Genomic DNA, 15608 nt, shown 5'->3' on the forward strand with positions numbered 1-15608 from the left:
TAAAGTATAAAGATAATGTTAGCTAAATATTCACCAAAAAAATTAATTTTTATTAATATGTTTTTTATATTTGCATTGAAATTCAAACAAATTATTAAAATAATAATATGTAACATCAAATTTTGAATATTTACTATATATTAATTAATATATAAAAAGTCATATATATTTTTAAGAAATATTTATAATTTAATTTGTACTGAAATTGATGCATTTCTATCTTATTTAATTGAATAATACCGACAAATATTTTTGTTATTATGATATTTTTTAATCTAATAGATTATATAAATATTAATTAATTTATCGTAAATTTAAATTTTATATTTAAAGATATATTATTAATCAATAAATTATTATATATATAATATAAAATTTAAATTTTTAATACTGATTTAAACAAATAATTAAATTGATTATTCGACCTTTTTATTTCAAGTTGGTTGGATCAGATATGTTATAATAAGAGTATCTATATACTATGGATAAATTGATGTTCTTGCATTGGGTGTGTCTCCATCATCAGCTCCCATAAATATTGGGGCATTGAACACTTCATTGTCAACAACAAGTGATGGATATCATATCATATATACAGTGTATATATCTAAAGTAGAAGGCTTTCCTAATTTTATCTAAGTGGATATTAAAAGAGAAATGTAAGTTACTCTCAACGAACTTTTTCAATATATTAACAAAAATTTACAATAAGCATAACAAATTAAAGAAATTGGCGTGACTAAATAATACCTATGAAACAATTAGTAACATATTTAAACCACTCAATTGGGATATTAATAAATTAAAGCTTGATTAGTTAAAAAAGAGATACCGGTTAAAATAATCCTTAATAAAAAGTTATATGCATATATACATAATTTAATCCTTAAAAAGTAAACGTAATACACTAATAAAACATTTTAGATTAGAATTTAATTTTGAGATCCTTAACAATGTAATAATATTAGACTATATTATGTGTACACTAAAATTAGTCATCAAAATTAGTTATTAATATAAAATATATATTAAAATATAAATACACGTTAAAAATAAATTAAATCATACATGTATTTATACACAAATACATTAAGCGTTTATTTCTGAAAATAGGACAAGACAAGACATTGAGAACAAGACATAAAAGACAGAGACACAAAATTTTGTGTTCTTATATCCTGTTTGGTAATAAATTAGAACAAATTATAAAAATCTAATTTATTCTCATTTTTTTATTCAAAAAAATTGAGACAAAAAATATAATTATAAAAAATTAATAAAAATAATGAAAGAAAAAAATAAAAAATAAGTTGTGTCCCTTGTTAGTATCTCTGTGTCATTCATGTCTGGATGGACACAAATTAAAATACACTAATTCAGTGTCCCTCAATACATTATTTCTGTTTATATATATCTTTTCTGTCAAATACGATTTTATTTTTTTGTGTCTCTATCTTAATGTCTTATTTTTATAAACAAATGCAGCTTTAGTGACTGATAATCATTCAATTACATCCGTTTTTGTATGACTATTTATGTAGACGATGTAATTAATATAAAAAATAATTATTTTTATTTACGTAATATTTCATAATTAATGACACATATAAAACTATTTTAAACAGAGAAGATATCAAAATAATATATCATTATTATTATTTATTTATTATTTTTACTGTTGGAGTAAGTAGTAAATAATTTAAATAGTAAGGAGTAAATGCAGCGTACACCAATATCAACTAACCACATAAAACCCCACCTGCTACTATTAACTTCCCTTCTCTCTTATTACCTTCAAACCATTTTATATTTATTCCATGCTTTTGTTCCCTTTCTCCACACACCACACACCACACTTCTTCTTCTTCTTCTACAACAAAAATGGAGACCAAAACAATTCATTTCTTTCTTCCATTGCTTGCTACATTTTGTTTAGTTCCTGTTATATCATCAACCACCACCTTTGAAGATAACAAGAACTACTACATTACTCCAACTCCAGATCCAAGTATAGGAACTCCTCCCTCATCAGGTTCATTTACTTCTTTTTTATCTTTAATTTCTAATATAATGTTATATATGTATAAGTTTTTGTTTATATATCTATAAAATGTTACAAAATGATGACAACATTTTTTTCTCCATTTTAGATATTATTATACCACATATATTATATATGGTGAGTAGTATATACACATTACTAGCTACTAATTAAAACAAATTCATCAAAATAAAAATATAGTTCTCTTCTGACTTCAGTTTTGTTAATGCATGAGACTGACTGAGAATATTATTACGGCTAAAAAAATTAAAATTTTAATATAATTTATTTAATGCATTTTGAATACAAAGCTTAGCAAAAGTTAGAGAAAAATCTTAAAGGACAATACTTTTTATCAATATTAGTTAATTTTAGATAAATAATAAATTTTATTAGTTATATAGCATTATTTAAAGTTAAATTTGCATGCTATATATTTTTATTTTAATGATGTTTATATTATATTATTCCTAATCTTGTAATATAAACATTAATTACTTGTAGGGTCATTATCACCACAAACTCCATCATCTCCATCTCATGGATCTGGGCATGGATCATCACCCTCTCATGGAAGCCCATCACATGGAGGAAGCAGCAGTAACTGTGGCTCACCACCACCATCACACTCAGGAGGTGGTGGTTACTACAACTCGCCGCCGTCGACACCAACACCAGCCACCCCAATTGACCCTGGCACCCCCAGCATCCCCTCACCACCTTTCCTTCCTACACCATCTCCCTTCTCTGGTGGTACCTGCAAGTAAGCTAATTAATTTCATATACATTACATATTAATTACCTTATTAAAAAATATTTTTTAGACACACAAAATTAACTATTAAATCAGTCATTTATATATAAATATATATTATTTAATTTATTTTTAATATATATTTTATATTTTAATATATTTTATACTAATAACTAATTTAGTAATATAATATAATATAATATTTTTAAAAGATCATAGATAACAATTTAATATTTAAGAACATTTATAATAAATTACTGAAATCAGATTAAGGATGTGCTTGTTTTAAAAGTAAATTATTCTCTGTATTATTATTATTACTGAAAAAAATACTAGAAACTTTTTCTTTTATATTATTATTTTAGGAAGTTATTATTTTCATGCAATAACTTAAGTTTTTGAAATGTTATTTATTTTTTAAGATTTATTGAACATGAGGATACAACTATGCTCTTTTTCATTTTAAAGGGTTTTTTTTTTTACCAAAATAAGTTAAAACAAATGCAAACCTTTTTAAGATATATTCAGTTATTTTTTATTTCATTAACTTTTTTTGTTTGTTAAACTATTTATTCAATATTTTTTTTCAATAATTTATAGTACAGTATTATGAATATGTAATATTCCAAAATAGGCAATATATATAATAACATGATAATTAATTTTTTTTTTCTTCTAAATAAACTTTCAGCTTCTGGAGCAATCATCCAGGACTAATTTTCGGAGTTCTTGGATGGTGGGGAACCCTAGGAAATGCATTTGGTGTGACAAGTATTCCAGGGATGAGTTCTGGAATCACATTGCCACAAGCACTCTCCAACACAAGAAAAGATGGAATTGGAGCACTCCTTAGGGAAGGTACTGCTTCATACCTCAACTCTCTTGTCAACCACAAGTTTCCATACACAACCTCCCAAGTCAGAGACCAATTTGCCGCCTCAATCACCTCCAACAAGGCGGCCGCCGCCCAGGCGCAGCTCTTCAAGATGGCCAACGAAGGCCGAACGAAGCCTAATTTCTAAAACAATTACACCGAGTTTCAGTAACTAAGTCTTATCCCATTAAATAGAGTCGAATTCTGAAGAATTGTTTCTGGTCTTGTCTTTTGAAATAGATTAAATTTGTTTAATTCGGTATGTCTGTTTAATTATTGAGTTATTTAAGTACATTTGATGTTTTGGATTTTGTGTTAGTTTGTTATGTCATTTAATTAAGGCTAAGAGTACTATTATCTTTTGAGATATGGACATCATGTTTTTCAATTTAATGCAAGGTTTTTTTTATTATTATGTTCGGACTTTCGGTAGTATTTAATAAAGTTCATTTATTGTTACAATTGATACTTCTAGCTAGCTATATATATATATATTGACATTGTCTTCATTCATAATAAGATCCAACTACTTCATAACATAGCAATCCCCCACAAATGAAACATTGTGTTATATGATGGACTGATTATCCCAGACAAAGATGCAGGAATAGGTCTACAATGAAGTGTCAATTAATTAATGATGGATCTATACTCATGATATTTGAAATATTTTTTTTCTTTTTTACTTTTAATTTTATTTTTTAGTAACGAGATATAGGACTTGTAATAATAATAATAATTAATTGTTACATTTGATTTAATAGTAACAAAAAAGAGTCTATTTATTGTAAAATAAAATACATAAAAAAATTATTTCTCATATATTTGACACTATAGAGCAAGGACCACATACATACATTATATGTTAAAGTTAAAAGTTTTGCATTGTTTCTTAGTGTGTAGTGAAGAAGAAAAAAAAATGCATGCATGATGATAGTGTTCTATTTCTAACCATGAGGTAGAGTAGGGTACCCTATAATATATAATTGGTGACCATTTAATTGTTCGGAAAAGGAAGGCGTACAAGGCTGTCGTTTGGTTCAGAACATTTATAAGGATAGCTACAACCTATAAAATCAAACCACCAATCCTTCCCCCTCAAGAAAAAGAAATTAAGCTACACTATATTAGACTTAATTAATTAGTAGTGAGTAAGAGATATATTAATGTTACAGCAACACACTAAGCAATAAGCATGCATGCACTGTATAACTTGACTTATTTAATTATGTTTAATTATGGGCCTAACCAGTTCCCTGAGAAGTTGATACCAAATAAAGTTCATGGTATTGGCAATGATGTTGCTGAGGCATTATTTGATGAGATCATTATTCATATGTAAGGGTCAGGTTGGCCATGTTTACAACATTGGGACCAAAAAGAGAGAAGTATTATATATTGATGTGGCTATGAATATATGCAAGCTTTTCAATTTGGATCCACATACACATGTCAACTTTGTGGACAATGACCAAAGGTAATATAAGAGCAATAGAGAAATTTTTTGTATTTATTTCAATGATTCTTATTTTTTTTAAAAAAAAAGATAGAACTTTTGGAAAAGAAGACCTATATATAAATCATTGTTGCATTAGATTTGAGTCATGATTTTTGTTTCAATTAGTGATTTTTCAACATTTGTACTTCTCCAATTTTTGGGTTCTCTATAACCACTTGAATCCAATAGTTTTGTAATACTTTTTTATTTATGTCTTGTAAAATTTTTCAAATGCAATCTTTGAAAGGGCTTATAAATCCATTGCATTAAAGTTGAGGTTCAAAATTAAATATGCTATTGAATAGACCTATTTTTCTTTTTTTAATTGTTATAAAAAAATGCTATTTGCATATCAAAATCAATCATTAAAATTAATTATAATATCTTTATATATAAATATATATTTTTTAATTTATTTTTAATATATATTTTATATTTTAATTTATATTTTATATTATTGTTGGTTTTGATAACTGATTTTAATATAATATTTGCCTTACGTGATTTTTCATTGGTTTCAACTGATTGGTTTCTAATATTAATTATATGTGTTCATATATATACACTTAGAATTCAACTGATGATTTATGTACTATAAAATTTAAAAATAATTTTATGCGTCTTATGAAAATTTTAGAAATAGTTCCCTCCAAAATGATGTACTGGTAGTAATAATAACTTAATATCATCGTTAGGGCTGCACATAAATCGGATCAGATTAGATATAGCCTAAAATTCTATTCGATTCACACTGTACTTATCGGATCGGATCAGATACGATATCCGCAATTTTTCAGACCAGATCCGATCCGATCTGATTCGCAAGTATACGGATTAGATCGGATCGGATCGGATATCGGGTATATCCGCATAATTCAAAAAATATTTTTAAATTCCATTTAACTGTTTTTATAAAAAAAATTCATTTTCACCCGTTTAAGCATATTTAATTCTAAAATATTATCAATAAAAATTATCTTGAATAACAAAAAAGAATAATAACACAAGATTTAAGTTTAATTATGCTAAGTCGAAGTATAACATAAAAAATAAAAAACAAGATATCATAAAATTCATAAAACAACACACTAAAATTCATATCACATTGGGGTTTATTTTCTTAAACTATGCTATTTATATGTGATGCGCGGATATGCGGATTTGCGGATCGAATCCGCGGATATCACAACCAAATCCGCAATCCGATCCTATCCGATGGCTTTGCAGATCGGATAATATCCACAAAATTCGGATCGGATACGGATAATTACCGCAGATATGCGGATATTATTCGATCCATGTGCAGCCCTAATCATCGTTGGCTCTGTATCCCTAGCTCAAGAAGGAGAAATAAACTGCTGTCCCGACAGTGATGGCGAACACAATAGGCACGAGTAGCAACAAGACTCGACGGTACTGTTGAAGGAGGCGAACGAACGCGGTGCAAACAGGAGTCATGGGTGGACATGAGAGACGGTGATGGAGACGCGATGATGCTAGTGGTTTGGAGGAGGCGGACACAAGGATCACAAAGGCTCAGGATGTGAGAGACGGTGGCGAGACACAATGGCACTGGTGGAGGAGGCGGACACAAGGGCAATGGAATGGGATCACGGAGGCTAAGGACGCGAGAGACAGTAAGGAGATAGATGAAGAAGTAAAAGACAGAAGGGATGTGACGGTGTTGGTGAATGGTGGTGAACGACAGTGGTGAGGAAAATTAATTTGCAATTTGTGTTTCAATTTATATTTAAAAAAAAAAAACTAATTTGCCACATAAATAACTTTTTTGAGTAATTTAAAAAATCAGACATATGTCTCTCTACTTTAATAATTAGGATTAAGTACGATTTTTATTCTTAAGGTATAGATTGAAAATTTTTTTTGTTCTCAACCTTTTTTTGCATACAAAATCGTTCCTAAGGTTTAAAACTAAGTTTTAAAATCGTCATTTTTACTTAAATATTAAAATTTTGGACCAAGTTACCCATAACAAAAAAAATTATAAAATAAAATAAAAGAGAAAAAGAGTGTTTTTGCTCATGCGAAAGGGGAAAGAAAGAAAAAAAAGGGGAAGGGTAGAAAAAGAAGAAGCTGTCTACGATCCATCTCTGTTTTCACTTTCGCTGCCATTTTCATACAATTTTGGTCCCTAAGATACAGACTATTTTAAAACCAAGTTAAACCTTAGGAACGATTTTGCATGCAAAAAAATATTCGAAACGAAAAAAATTTTCGCTCTATACTTTAGGACCTGTTGAAGGTGCGCAAGGGGAGTGTGAGAACAGAGTAGAAGTGGAAACAGAGAAAAGAAATGAGAGTTCTTAGTTTCTCAGTGTACTGAATGATGAACCACACTTTACACTGTTACAACAATCAGATATATATATTGTTCATCTAACCAACTGAGTTAGAATAATTAGGGGCTAACTAAAATTCTGGTATATGCTACTTGTCTAACTAACTTGTTGCTACAACTAATAAATCAATTAACTAATTGCTAAACTAGTACATCAAGTAACACCCTTCCTCAAGTTAGGAGTGTGTAAGTTGACCAGTCCTAACTTGCCAAAGAGTGTGGAGAACATGGACGGAGGCAGCGGTTTGGTCAGGATATCCGCAACCTGTTCAGTGATAGAGATGGGAAGAAGATGAATAAGACCTTCTTGGAACTTGTCGCGTACAATGTGGCAATCGGCCTCTATGTGCTTCGTGCGCTCGTGGAACACCAGGTTGGAGGCGATGTGAATGGCAGATTGGCTATCAGTAGGTGCTGATGGGCTTGGTGAGAGGCATTCCCAAGTCCTTCGAAATGAAACTGAGCCAAATAGCCTCCTTAGTAGCAGCGGCGAGTGCCCAATATTCAGCTTCTCATGAACTACAAGCAACTGTCACTTGCTTTTTACTCTTTCATAAAATCAGGGAAGTACCGATGTAGAAACAGTAGGCTGTCACAGATCTTCTTAAATCAGGACATGCCGCCCAATCAGAATCAGCAAATCTAGTGACACAGAGATCAGAGGTGGCCGAGAACACTATGCCAGTGGCAGGTGAAGCTTTGATGTATTTGAGGATTCGATGGACAGCACTGAAGTGAGAAGTAGTGGGTTGGTCAAGGTATTGACTGAACTTTCCAATGGCAAAGCTAATGTCAGGTTGGATGTTGGTCAAATAGAGCAATTTGCCAACTAACTTTTAATATTCTGTAGAATCTGAGAGAGGAACGCCTTCGTTTTTGCTGAGTTTGGTACTGTAGTCCATAGGGGTAGAAGCAGGCTTGCAGTTCTCAAAATCAACATCCTTCAAGATGTCCATAGCATACTTTCTTTGATTAAGAAGAATGCCCTCTTTCGATCGCGCAACCTCCGTCCCAATAAAGAATTTTAAATCTCCAATGTCCTTGATTTTGAACCTATCATCCAAGACTGTTTTGACAGCATTAATTTCTTCCAAATCATTTCCAACCAATATCAAATTGTCAACGTAAACCAACAATGCAGTGAATCCAAATTCAGTTTGCTTAGTAAACAAACTATAATAAGCCTTTGATTGAACAAAACCCAACTCAAGCGATTTTTCAAGCTTGCACACTTGGCCAGCTTTAACGTCCAACCCTTGAGGTGGTTTCATATACACCTCCTCATCCAAATCGCCATGCAAGAATGCTGCATTGACATCAATTTGCTTGAGGAACCATTCCTTTGTCGTAACCACAGCCAAGACAACTCTCAAGCTTCCCAGCTTCATCACAGGGTTAAATGTGTCCCGATAATCAATCTCAGTGACTTGGGTGAATCCCTTCGCTACTAATCATGCCTTGTACCGTTCAATGCTGCCATCAGGATTGTATTTCACTTTGAAAACCCACTTGTTTCCAATTGCCTTCTTGCCGGGTGGAAGTGAAGTGAGCTTCCAAGTTTGACTTTGCTCAAGAGCTTGGAGTTCATTCTTAATAGTATCAACCCAACAAGATTGAGTAATTACTTCACTTTAGTGCTTGGGTTCAATGTTAGAAGATATGGCTAGAGAATATGCAGTATGTGATGCAAAAAAAATTTTATATGACAAATAATTCGATAAAGGGTACCTTTCAGATTTTCAGAGTGAAAGCCGAGAAGTGGTAGCATTTAGACAATGATAGTCTTGCAAATGTGATGGTGCTCTGCAAATTCTTGTTGATTTTCTTAACAGGGGCAGTGGTGATGCATGTTGAGGTGCAATTGTGTGATTTTGTGGCATATTTGTTTGATTAGGTGATGAAAATTGAATTGATGGTGTATGTACTGAATTGAAATTTTGTGGGGGCATCATTATTATTGTTGGAAGTCTCAGTGTGTAAGTTGGATGCATGTGATGCTTGATGATTAGTGTGTGCTGTGTGAGGTTGAAGAATGATGGCATATGCAAAGGGGTCAATTTTGAACTGAATAAAAGATGCAGTATGTGTGCTTTGGTCAGGGTGTGTGCTTAAGTATGAAAAATGATGTTCATATAAAGACATATTTCTTGAAGTAAATATCTCTCTAGTCTTTAGATCAATTAAGAGATATCCCATGGTATCTTCCCTGAAACCCAAAAGTGCACACCTTCTGGATCTTGCACACAGCTTCACAATTGCAGGGTGGATTTGGCCTGAAATCATCAAATTTGTCCCACAGTGACTTCAGCTTTGTGAAGTATTGTGTCACGCTCATTTCTCCTTGTCTTGTTCCATATAGCTCCTCCTACAGTTCTGTAATTCGAAATCTATCACCCTCATGATACCGGTGTTTCAAGTCCTCCCAAAGCTCATATGCAACCTTGTTCCACATCACGCTTCGGGTGATTTCAGGGTTCAGCGAGATTTTAATCCAAGCTAAGACATATATATTACATCTATCCCACAGTCCAAACAATGGATCATTCTTATCAGATTTTTTTAAACTTTCATCAACAAATTTTAGCTTATTTTTCGATTTTAGGACTAACAACATCGCATTGCTCCAACTACTGTAATTCTTGCCATCAAGAATGGTAGGGATGAGGGGAATACCATTATTTTTGAAAGGAGGAAGGTAGAAGTGGCTCGATGAATCTTGGCTAGAGTTGCTGCCATTCCTGTTGAGGTGAGCCTGAATCGATGAGATCTAGTTCAAGAACGCCGCGATACCTTGATGATCGAGGCCTTGGAAGGAATTGCCTTGGTTCATTCGGAATTGCTCTGAATTTTGAGTTGGATCCATCACTAGATTTTAGATCTTGCACTTGATATGTGCTTCGATTTGAATTTTAAGCTTCTCTTTTCTCAATTGATGTTCCTTCTATTCTCACCCTTTTGGGTACCATGCTCACCGCACCACACACACACACACATAACCAACTAAATTAGAATAATTAGGAGCTAACTAAAATTATGTTATAAGCTATTTGTCTAACTAAATTGTTGCTATAACTAATAAATCAATTAACTAATTACTAAACTAGTACATCAAATAACAGAAGTAAAATCGTACTTAACCCTAATAATTATTTCACAACACCTTTAGTGTGACAATTTTAAAAAGTAAGGTTGATTTTTGGGGTTTCACAAAGTGTGCAACTTGTGATTAGATACCATATGAATGCAATTCACACCAAACACCCCAGTTAATTGCATTAAAATTTACACCGTTTCTACATGCATGCCAAAAATAATTAGCGACGCTCCTCAACTAGGCCACAAACTCAACTAACTACCAAACAAAAGATTCGAATTCCATAGGGAAAAAGATTCAGTGCTGACTCATTATAACTAGGTGCTTCCGATTTTAGTCGACCCTATTGCTTCAAAGTTCAAACTAGGTTTAGTTAATTATTATCGCTATTTATGTGTGTGTTTTTCTTTTTGCCCATACCTTTATATATAGCCTTAATTTGTTAATCTTCTTTCTCCTAAACTTATTTAAAAAAAAAACGAAAAAATTATCAAAATTTATTATTTTTGATAATTATTTTTTGTTACCAATCTAATTTTTTTTATTTTAGTAATTTAATAATATATTTTAATTTATATTTTTAAATATTAATAATTAAAAAAATAAATTTTAATACTTTTTTAACATTTTCATTATTTAAAGAGTAAATGTCCTTTTTGGTTCCTAATCATTTGTCCGATGGACTTTCTATTCCCTAAAAAATATAAATATCTAAATTGGTTCCTATCTACTTTGATATATGTATGTTTCAGTCCTTGGTTAGGAACCGAAAAGGGTATTTACTCAAAATAAATAGGAACTAGAATGTATATATATCAAAATAAATAGGAACCGATTTGGGTTTTTAGATTTCTTAAAGAGTAAAAAGTCTATCGAATAAATAGTTAAAGACCGAACAGGATATTTATTTTTATTTAAATGATATATTTTATTTTGTACATTAGACTATTTTTTGTTTTATTTTGCTATTAAATAAGATATACATTTTACTTAAATTACAGCCACATGGATAGTAAAATATGAGTACATTTGATATATCTAATATTATATATAATATTTTGGTGGACAAATTTTTTTATTGTCTTTTATTATATATAATTTATAAAAAAATATAGTTTAACATATCTCAGATTTAAACTCAAGATTTTTTTAATGTTTAGATAAATTGTGTGGATGATTTGGAATCGATTAATAATTATTTAATTATGAAAAGACGATTCATTTTTTCGACAGATGATGATTAGAAATTGAAAAAGATATTATTTATTCATAAAAATATAAAGATATCCGATAAGATATATATAGGTCTATTGGGTTGGCGATGGTGTGGTGAGTGGTCACTTCACTGAGGCAAAAGTGGCAAGTATTCCATTACAAAAACTAGAAGCCAAAGCTCAAAGGTAATAAAACGGCGACAACTTATATAGTGAGGAAAGGAATAAACTTCATCAGGAAAAATATAGAAAAAGTTTAAGACGTTGATTATAGCTAATTAGCTATAATCCTTATCCATTGCAACACACGGACACGGATATAAGGCAGTGATTTTCATCCTGTGGGAATGGACGATTATATTAAAATTAATTATTAGTATAAAATATATATTAAAATATAAACATAGATAATAAATTAAATTATATATATTTATATATAAATATATTGATAATTAATTTTAGTAATTAATTTTAATATACGAATAATATTTTTAATAAACAGACATTTATGATGTGAATCAACAATAATCTCATAGAATAACATATTATAAATTCTATAGTATTTAATTTTTGTTTAATTTATTTTTTATAATAAATTTTAAATATTTAAAAATTATTTATTTTTATATTTTTAATTAAATATTATTTTATTTTTAACAAATTAGATATTATTTTTTATGTAGCTGAATAATTTAGAAATGAAAAACATTATGGTGTATTAGTTGAAAATGGAGATACTGTATGTATTACACACATGTAGACGTGTCAGATGAAGGCACAACACACAGGGGCGTGGTGTTTGAATCACGTGGGAGGCGTGGAAGTTAGGTGGCATGGTGTAGTTGAGCCAACTAGGCAGCACGCAGGGGGCGTGCTTAGTCAGCACGCAGGGGCGTGCTGAATAGGGTAGACCCTAACAAACAGAAGATTTGACATCTGACGTATCTTCTGATGGACTCTTCAGTGTCCAACGGCTCTGCGTCTCTGATACATCAAACCCAACCCAACTTTATATAGGACTTCGAAGAATGACTGCCTGATGGCTCACGACCGAATATCGCTATGCTCTGACTTTAAAGGAAATCGCTAATACTATCTGTCCATCCACTGACAGGCTCTCCATCAATGGGTAGGCCGAATATATGAGCGATTGACAAACCCCATTTTGACGGTTTATCTTGTATTGATTTTAGGGGATTTTATAACCTTTTACCCTCATTTATCCATTGAAATAGCATGGTTTTGTGATTGTCTCCTTATTTGTGCTTAGATGTGAAAACATGCTTTTAGACCCTTAATTTGATGGTTTTAATCTCCCTTTGATTCTACTAGATGCCTTGATATGTTTGTTAGTGATTTCAGATTGAAAAGGGCTAGGAATGGATCAAAGGAGTGAAGAGGGAAAGCATGCAAAGTGGAGAAATCATGAAAAGTCAAAGAAGTTGAACTCGCCCATGGACGCGCGCGCGCACCTGGCGCTTGCGCGCACCTGCGAATTACCCCATGGACGCGTACGCGTGATGTGCGCGTACGCGTCGGTGTTGGTTTATGATTTTTTAATGAAAACGTGGCCAACGAATTCTGAAGGGTTGTGGAGCCCAATCCTAACCAACTTTGGCGCCAAAGATGCTATTTAAAGCCAAGGATTGAAGAGCAAAGGGGATTCCCATTCATTACACACACATTAGGATTAGTTTATAATTAGTTTCTAGAGAGAGAAGCTCTCACTTCTCTCTAGAATTAGGATTAGGATTAGGATTAGTTCTTAGATCTAGGTTTTAATCTTTGCTTTCTTCTACTTCTACATTTCAATTCTTTGTTGTTAGATTCATTCTTCTTCTACTCTTTTGTTGTAGTTTCCTTTATGTTGTTCTTACATTTTGTTGTAGATCTAGTATTGTTCCCTCTACATTCTCTCAATTCAATAAGAGGTAATTCATAATAATTGTTCTTCTTTGCTTTTCCATTGTTAATCTCTTGCCTTTGTAGTTAGATCTCTCTTTAATTCTTGCAATTTATGTTGTTTACTTTTATTGCACTCTATGTGTTTGATGAAATGTCTCTTATAGCTATTAGTTAGATTTTGTTCCTCTTGGCCTAGGTAGAGTAATTAGTGACACTTTAGTTATCTAATTCCTTTGTTGATTGATAATTGGAGAGATTGCTAATTGGTTTGGAGTGCACTAAAGCTAGTCTTTCCTTGGGAGTTGGCTAGGACTTGTGGCTCAAGTCAATTCATCCACTTGACTTTCCTTTATTTAGTAAGGGTTAACTAAGTGGTAGCAATGAATAATTCTCATCACAATTGAGAAGGATAACTAGGATAGGACTTCTAATTTTCATACCTTGCCAAGAGCCTTTTATAGTTGTTAGTTTATTTTCATTGTCATTTACTTTCATGCCTCTTATCAAAACCCCAAAACAACTCAAACCAATAACAAGACACTTTATTACAATTCCTAGGGAGAACGACCCGAGGTTTGAATACTTCAGTTTATAAAATTAGGGGTTTGTTACTTGTGACAAACAATCTTTTGTATGAAAGGATTTTTGATTGGTTTAGAAACTATACTTGCAACGAGACTTTAATAATGAAATTCTATACCGTCAAAAATCCAATCGTCAGCGACATCCTCTAATGTCACTGTAACCTCACCGACCGGCAATACAAATGTGTGGATTTCTGGCCTCCACCTTTCAACCAGAGCAGCTAACATGGGGTGAAATTCTCTTATGACTCCAATTCTAGAGACGTGATAGAATCTCGTGACACGTAAGTAGTTCTCCACCATCGGAATCCATGTCTGTGGCCGATCTAGTTTACCCACCAACAAATTTCTGTTAGACTGCATCAATAAAAATATATGTTACATTAATTAAATAATAATCCTTATAAATATTTTAATAAACATTCACATATTTATTTTAATATCTTATTTATTAAAATATTTAACATAGCTTATCTATTTATTTATTTATTTATTAAAAATTTAATTTTTTTATTTATTTATCGAATAAAATATTTAATCTTTACAAAAAAAATTTTGCGATAACAATATTTAATAACATTTATCACGTATTATTTAATAATCTTTATTTATCAAATTATTTATTTTTTAAAATTTTTAATAATAATATTTATTTTATACATTTTACATATTTAATTTATTATAATATTTATTTATTAATATACGCAACATATTTATGTTTAAAAATTCAAAATATTTTTTTTATTCTTGAATATATTCATAATAACAAAATTAAAAAAATTATTAAAAAATTACACATATTCTTATTATTATTAACGTTTATTTTATAAAAACTATTATTATATTATTAAAATATTTATAAAATACTCAAAATAATATTCTCATTACAAAATATATATACATAAAAAATATAAGTACATAAAAAATAAACTTTAAATACAAAAAAAAATTAAAATTTGTCAACTTACATATAATTATGTACCTTTTTTTTAATCCCTTAAACTAAAAATTTTTTTCACCGTATAAACTTTTAACTCGCTACTACTCACTATTAGTTACTACACTCTTCTCATCCTAAACCTATACATCGAGACAGTCCACACTTCTTTCCTTCTTTCTAATTTATTTATTTCAGCAGCTATTTCATTAACAATGGCCAAGAAGAATGCATATATATAGAAGAAGGAGAAGAGCTCGCTGGTTTTCGGAGGGGGTTGTCCCCTGCATGCAGGCAGCCTGTAACACGCCCCCTGCGTGGTGCAGCAGCAACATTGGAACTCCGCGC

At 30.9% G+C, this 15608-nt stretch overlaps 1 protein-coding gene across 1 annotated transcript; it reads left to right on the forward strand.

The window, feature by feature from the left end:
- The first annotated feature begins 1881 nt into the window (after positions 1-1881).
- On the forward strand, positions 1882-3817 carry LOC130974982 (protodermal factor 1-like). Its single transcript, XM_057899819.1, has 3 exons — positions 1882-2032; positions 2546-2804; positions 3487-3817. The coding sequence occupies exons 1-3, from the start codon at positions 1882-1884 to the stop codon at positions 3815-3817; spliced, it is 741 nt and encodes a 246-aa protein (XP_057755802.1).
- Positions 3818-15608: the final 11791 nt, after the last annotated feature.

This window comes from Arachis stenosperma, chromosome 1 (assembly GCF_014773155.1).
Source record: "Arachis stenosperma cultivar V10309 chromosome 1, arast.V10309.gnm1.PFL2, whole genome shotgun sequence".
NCBI lineage: Eukaryota > Viridiplantae > Streptophyta > Magnoliopsida > Fabales > Fabaceae > Arachis > Arachis stenosperma.

What these genes read in the sequence shown, in the direction of transcription:
- LOC130974982 (XM_057899819.1), top strand. Translation starts at nt 1,882, where the DNA reads ATGGAGACCAAAACAATTCATTTCTTTCTTCCATTGCTTGCTACATTT. An exon ending in AGGAACTCCTCCCTCATCAG is followed by an intron (nt 2,033 to 2,545) that starts GTTCATTTACTT and finishes AATTACTTGTAG; the next exon opens with GGTCATTATCACCACAAACT. An exon ending in TTCTCTGGTGGTACCTGCAA is followed by an intron (nt 2,805 to 3,486) that starts GTAAGCTAATTA and finishes ATAAACTTTCAG; the next exon opens with CTTCTGGAGCAATCATCCAG.